Raw genomic sequence first — 7,508 nt, 5'->3', positions numbered from 1 at the left:
AAAGAGTGGATCACACTTCAATCCTCAGAGTGATTTATTTGCTCTGAATGAAAGGAAAGATGTGGTTACTTCTACAGCTTGTTGGATGGCCATGGCTGCTTTGTTAGCTGGATTAAGCGTGGCTATGGGCCCTCTGCAAATGTTTAAGCTTTATGCAATTCCTTACTTGGTAGGCCTTTTCCTAACTATAGAGCTTTTTTTTTTTTCTGAAATCGTCGATTTTAGCGAGTTAATTCCACGGACGACCCGAATTACCCGACCGATCTAACCCATTTACCGTAAGACATAATAGTTATTCGGTCAAATTCAGGTCAATTTGGAGTCAATTTTGGGTTGGTGGGTCGATTTGGAGTCCATGTCATGTTTGTAGGTCAGGTTTGGGTTAGCGAGCATGAAGGGACACCCGCTAGGCCATATCTATTGGGCCTTGAACTCAAAGTCTTATGGTTGGAGACAAAACACTGTTATATAGTTTTTTTTAATTTTAATTCATGATTGAACTCTTTGGTTATAAATTGTTTAATTATGTGGCTGTAATTGCAGATATTTGTTATGTGGTTGGACTTTGTAACTTATTTGCACCACCATGGACATGAGGAAAAGCTTCCTTGGTATCGCGGAAAGGTAATGAATCTTCATCTTCATTTTCATCTTCATCATTTGAGTGCCAATCAGCTTCATTAATTTTCAAGAGGATTGAAGTTTGGCATCTTTTTGGCACAAAAAAGATTATTTTTTGATATATTGTTTGGCTATTTGCTTTATAATTTTAGAATTGTGAGATGAGAAACACTTTAATGTGTTAAATTTTGCTAATGGAGAGATTCAACAAATCATGGATTTAACTAATAATAAGGGCTGGAACGAGATTTATCGTAGTAGTCTCGAAGTTCTATTTGGCAGTGTTTAAGCTAAATCTTAGGTACATATTGTCTAAATAGAATATCAAAGGCCATATAGTTAGACATTAATATTGATTTCAATTTTCACAAGCCTTCTCTTAGGAGGGGGAATCAGTTTTACACTTCATTATTCTCTCAAAACGTAGTTTACATCCACAAACACACAAATGAACCATTTTTTTATGCCAAAAAGATTGGGTTTCTCAACTTCAATTCCATTGTTAGGTTCATCTTATAAGTGCTTTTATATCCATGAAACACAACGTTAAGAGAACCCTTCCAACCACATATTATAATTATTGTATGGTTTAAGCTCAATAAAACCGCAAAAAAACTAGAGGCATTTACATACATACCGTCCCATTCTTATGTATTTACATATACAACACCCAAATTTTACTGTTCACATTCTATGCCTGCCAAATATTTCATGATGTACCTCTATTTCAACTTTAATGAAGTGAAATACGTCTTCTCATACATAAATAATGCGGCGTATGTACAATATTGTAGTTTAGATATTAGATATGTAAGTACATAGGAATTAAGTTTTACTTGTGTAGTTCTTCCAAAAACTAAACTTGACGACTCTTCTCGGCTTTCAGGAATGGAGTTATCTTCGAGGAGGCTTAACGACGCTTGATCGTGACTACGGATGGATCAACAACATCCACCATGACATTGGGACTCATGTGATTCACCATCTCTTCCCACAAATACCACACTACAATCTTGTAGAGGCTGTAAGTTTTCATTAATTCACATAACTCTCAATACTTACCATAAATTATATGAGCACTTATTAATTTTCTAATTCAGACTGAGGCAGCTAAGCCAGTGCTTGGAAAATACTACAGAGAGCCTGAGAAATCTGCTCCTTTGCCATTTCACCTCATCGGAGCTCTGTCTAAGAGCTTGAGAAGTGATCACCTTGTTAGTGAAACTGGAGATGTGGTGTACTATAAGAAAGATACTGAGTTGTGATTTTTAGGTGTAAGGTTTACTGGAAATATAGGAATTATTTTTTGGTTGTTTTTTTACATATATACCACACAATTTTTATGTATTTACATTGTCCAACACCCGACGTTTGATATTTACTAAGTGAAAACTTAATCTTTCAACTTAATTCTTTATGTCTATAGAAACTAAGGGTTTATCTGCGGCAGCTGCTTAATAAAAAGTTATTGCGCAGTAGTTGTGACAGAAAGTTGTTGTGTAGAAGCTGATTATCTATTTGTTGTTTGCAACTTTGAAATAGTTGTGTTGTAGTTTTTTCTGAACAAATGACATTTTTTTCTCTTTATTATAATGTTGTTTATAGATTAACTGTTCGTACTTACACATTCCATAATTGAAAACAAAATATACAATTTGAACGTTACAAAATAAAAATAGACATATCATAAAACTGTGTAACACGACAATCAAACTAAAAAAAAGATTACTAAAATAACAATTAATAATATGATAATATTGTTTTTAAAATATATTAGGTTTATGTCACGAGATAAACCACCTTCCATGGAAACTGTCTGATCACTTTCAACGGTCTATTCCTCTAATCCATCTGCCCACGTAAAAGAAGTCGAAACTTCTTGTTATTCTTCTCGTACACATAAAATTATCTCTCGTAGTTATGTGACTGTCACGGAGTAAACATATAACATTGTGGTTCACAGTAGCAGTACAATGATCTAGAGGTGCCCAAAGTCTTTGAACTCATCTTTTTTTAATATTTAAAATAACAAAACACAGCCATATATGCAATATTAGCAGAAAAAACTATTATAATTAATTAATGCAAGTTTTATTAAAATGTGATGTCTAGGAGAAAATAATATAAATCAATGAATCGGTCACAAAAGAAGATACCAGACCTTATAAAAAAAGATTATTGATTGCCTTTAAATCAAGTAATATCAAGCTCGTATGTGTTACATATGCATGCCATCAAAAAAAGCCATCCAGAAGAACCTCAAAAGTCATAACACTTAAAAAGGAGAAGAACTTAATTGTCTTCATTGAGATTTCACATATGTCAAGAACCGATAATCCAGAAGAACCCTTAAAGTTGAATGTCTTAACATAGACCTCCAATAACCAAAAATAAAACATTCAATTAAAAAAATTATATTACGTATTACATACAAGTTTACTTCATCGATCATCCAAGTGGGGAAGAATACATGCAAAATAGTGAGAAATAAAATTGAGATTCAAAATATAAATGATTCGATAAAACATTGATACAATAAACAATAAAAGTTTTCACTGCACATTGCAAATAAAATAGTAAAAAAAAAAACAAAACCAATCGATACATTCAATAGCCAACAACTATCTACAATCCGCTCTCGCGACTCTATGTTCTCCCCTGCACCTTCCTCATCCTGGGTGCAACTCTTAGGTAATTCATTGTTTACTTGTGATAAAGATTGTCCTAAGCAATAATCAAATGCTTCAGTATGAACAACCAAAAGTTTTTCATCAGTCCTGCTGGTTATCGTGTCAGGGATGTCAGCGAATATAGTTGTGCAGAGCCATTGTGACAACCATAATCTGCACTTGCTTAGGAAATAAATTTATCGACATTTACAACAATATTAACCATTTTTCTTCCACATTTCAAAAGTTTTTTCAATGAAACCACGTAAGGACGATTGTTATTGTTAAACAATTATTTCCTGCCCCGAGCGACATTGCTGGTTCTTTCAAAGTCAGGAATGTGATATTTGATATTTAGAAATGATTTTAGAAACCCTATTTGTAAAGGATATCTGTTAGCATCAATTTTTGATGTCACAAGTGTAGGGTGGTCCACTTGAACGATTCAAGATGGTCTACTTTTCATTCATAGCGCTCCGTAACTCAATACACATGTTTGAGACTTTCTAGCACGTATTTGAGGCACGAAGCCAGAGTTTCTTATGATTTGAACTTGCTCGGGAGAATCTACCATTGTACTGGCTTATTCAGAACATGGAAGTGTTTGAAGTCCATTCTAATGTTTGAAAATCTCACTCCGTCTATTCAGAGCCTCTTGTGGTCAAGGAAAATCACGAAGCCCTTCTATGCGCGCTCGACGACAAAACTGTCTCGTTAACTGAGTGATCCTCTGCTTATCATGACACGACAACTAATATTGCTATAAAAAATTATGTACATTGAAATAACCATATGATCAATACAATTATTAAAGAAAAAAAAGGAGTAAATTGAACAATGATTTTCAATTTAAATCTTAACATATCATGGCATGCATAAAATTAAGAAAAAATTCCCCAAACCCAATGTAAATATACTCAACTACTTCACCACACTCATCAAAACATTGAAAAAACATTGCATGTATTAAATCATATTAAATGCAAGAAAGTTAGATGAATAGAACCATATTTTCACTCAAATAACTCATTTCTCCTCTCACAAGTATTTTAAGTGAAAATTCGCTCATAGTTTAATAAATCATATAAAGATAGACCTTTAGGTAGTCCAATTTTCTCATGGCCTTTTATGTTACATCTATATGTGTCAATTAGTAATTTAATACTTTTTTTTACTTTTTTGGTACTTTTGAGATTTCTCTAATTATTTAAATTTATTTTCTTAAGTTCGAACGAGTCTACCTATCGTTTACTTAAGAGTAAGATTGATGCAAATCCAGAGGAAATTATGGAGGAGGATTTGGAAACCGAGACAAATCAGAAGGGGCAATAAATCATAATTTCAAATTCAAAATTCAAATTTGGCAAAAGGAAGTTTTAAAAATGGCCTTTTAAGAAGCTCAATTAAAGACTCCCGTTTTCAAAGTTAATTAAAGTTTTTTTTTCGGTTATGTTTTCCTTTATGTTATGTGTTTATTTGCTTTCCTAAAAGTAATTTTATAATTTATTATCTTCCTAGTTGGGATGAGAGGTTTGTAATATGTTTATATTATTTAAATAGAGTAAGAGGAAAGATGGAGGCAGTGCCTATTTCTACTACTTCATGATTTCTCTTGAATTCCGTTTGTGAGTTTCCAACAGCACAGAGGGATTCTGCTTTGCCCCTCTCTTGAGTCCAACAAGATATTGAACTTAAGGGTTAGACATCAAAGATACCTTCATTTATCAATAATTTTAGATTTGAAAATCTCTCCCATTATTGTGAGCATGTGACAAGATGAAAGATTAGGACAAGGACCAAACTATCTTTCACATCGACGACAATTATTAAAGAGCCCCACGCAACAAATGAGCAGAGCAAAGAGGACCGAACAAGAAAGAGACATCGAATATTCTTTTAACGTGGGAGTGTTTTTTTGCGTGCATCTATCATACTTATTAAACACAGAACATCTTCCCTTCGCTCGCAAAACTAAAGTTCTACTCTTATAACTCATTTTCTTCATGCTTAATGTACTATTTTTTATAAAGCCACCCAATTTTATGTATTTAGATTTCTAACATCAAAATTTTACGTTTTTTACTTTATCACCCAATCCTTTCACATCACATCTAAAATATTACTATTTTAACCTTTCGAGATGAACCACACGTTTCTTTGATAGGTAGGGCGGCATATATGTAAAAAAAAATTAAAGTTAGATGTTATATATATAAATACATAATAATTTGGGGTAGTTATGTAAATCTTCATTTTCTTATCTTACAGGATTGTGGAACGAGTAAATGCATCAATTTGATAGTTTAAAAACAATTATATAGCGGATTGATTTGTAAAAAAATAGTATTTTAACACGATCATTTTAGAATAGAAATCTTCCATCACAAACACAACACAAAACATATTGTACAAACATGTATCGACAATGAAGGTAAATAGAACTAACAAATATTACACAAAATATGTTAAGACGCACACCCAACAAAAACTTAAATAGAAAATATGTATGTAGATGATTATATTCAGAAACTAAACAAGAAAAAAATATCTAAACCCCTAAGTGACATCGTTTGCGAAATCATTCTCATGCTTCCGTTCCTCTCCCTCCTCATCCACTGAACTCAAAGGTCGCTTGCGATGACGATCAACAATACCCTCCCCTTTCTCTTCCCTGTAGCCTGTCTTCACATCTCGTAGTCATACTGCTCAGATGTTGACTAACTGCCACTGCCACCAGATGTGCTTGTAGTCCTATATAATTAAAAATAATGATTATTTAACATTTAATATTAATAATATAAGAAAATTATAGAAAATCAAAGTTCCTTACTTTCCTTGATACACCCGACCAAGCATATGAGCCTATGAACATGAAAAAATAGTAAATATCAGATAATTGCAACATTAAATTATCGAGTATTGAGTTAATCTTACCAAGTTTAAGTAATGCTCTATGTGTGGGATTGATCCCTCATGTGGAGTGTGACATCCGTGGCTCTCTCAACTTCTTCGGGTTTGTTTTCTTGTTTATTTGATAACCAGGAGATGCCCATGTTCTGGTCAACTCTACCCACACCTCACCAACCCAAATCGGCTGCTCCTGCTTCTAACAGACATTGTAAACATATCACACAACTGATGTCTGAAATGAACCTAAAAATATGTCAGATTTGTTGATGATGCTCTGACAACCAGTGGAAGGACCTTTGTAAAAGAAAGATTACGCATTGTTTATTAGTATAAGAATATAAATTGAAATTCTAATTCTAATTCAAATTAACTTATTTTACCTTGAACTCTTTGAACCACATGTCTCGAATAGCGATCGAGATCTTCTTCCATGAGAGATTCAAAGTATCATATCTACTTCTAATGATCTATGTGATACGTGTGATGACTGCCTAGAGAGGTGGAATTTGAACTAGAAATATTAGTTGCATAAAGTGGCAAAAATGTACTTCAACTTAGTCCAATATAAGAGGTAACTTACGAGTTTCCATCTGACTCAATATATATCCAACCTGAGGCGTCCTACCGCAAAGCGGCGGGTGCAGAAGGGCCTGTATCATCTGCGTTGGGTTGTGGTGGCCAAATGCTCGAGATCGAACCAAATGTAGGCACTTCAAAAGTAAAAGCAGAGCACATAAAACAAACAATTAAAAAAGTAGAAAGCTAATGTTAGAAGAGATAAAGCTAGGAATAAACTAAAATACATCGGATATATTTATATATCCCAAATAATAAGTACACATACATAGATACACATAACACGTACAAATAAAAAAAAAAAAAAAAAAAAAAAAAACTAACATGGATGTAAGATTTGAGAGGAGAAACACTTGCCGGAGCCACGAAATCACATGTGCAAAATACCGAGTAGTCCCCGAACATTCGGCGGAGCAGAGTCATCGCCAGAGCCGCGACCTAGGAGAGCAAACAAATAGCAGAAGCATGAATGGGGCTACGGGCATGGGAATAGAATTTTAGGATTTGTTGGCAGAAAAAAGAAATTGGGCTCTCTTGGGTGCCCGCCATAGATCTTGAAAGATTTATATCTAAATGATCAAATGCATCCCCGATAGGTAGAAATATCACCTTAAAATCGATCTATTCATTCAAAAGAGGAAAGTATTTAAATTATATGGGTCTATGCAACCAAGAATTTCTCCTACCTTAAGGGTGTAAGATATTCTAGGGTATGGTATCTATACAAGAGCA

The 7,508-nt window shown here is 33.6% G+C and overlaps 1 protein-coding gene across 1 annotated transcript in view; it reads left to right on the top strand.

Moving 5' to 3' along the window:
* The window catches only part of LOC110023671 (omega-3 fatty acid desaturase, chloroplastic-like), a 3,853-nt gene extending 1,725 nt beyond the window's left edge, over positions 1-2,128 (top strand). The window contains 4 exon segments of the mRNA XM_020723196.1: positions 2-169; positions 544-624; positions 1,508-1,645; positions 1,722-2,128. Coding sequence (XP_020578855.1) covers positions 2-169; positions 544-624; positions 1,508-1,645; positions 1,722-1,886 — 552 coding nt within the window. The 3' untranslated portion in view covers positions 1,887-2,128.
* Positions 2,129-7,508: the final 5,380 nt, after the last annotated feature.

Source organism: Phalaenopsis equestris, unplaced genomic scaffold (genome assembly GCF_001263595.1).
Source record: "Phalaenopsis equestris unplaced genomic scaffold, ASM126359v1 Scaffold000226, whole genome shotgun sequence".
NCBI lineage: Eukaryota > Viridiplantae > Streptophyta > Magnoliopsida > Asparagales > Orchidaceae > Phalaenopsis > Phalaenopsis equestris.
The sequence above is the reverse complement of the archived record's forward strand: the minus strand, read 5'-3'. Positions and strand labels throughout refer to the sequence as shown.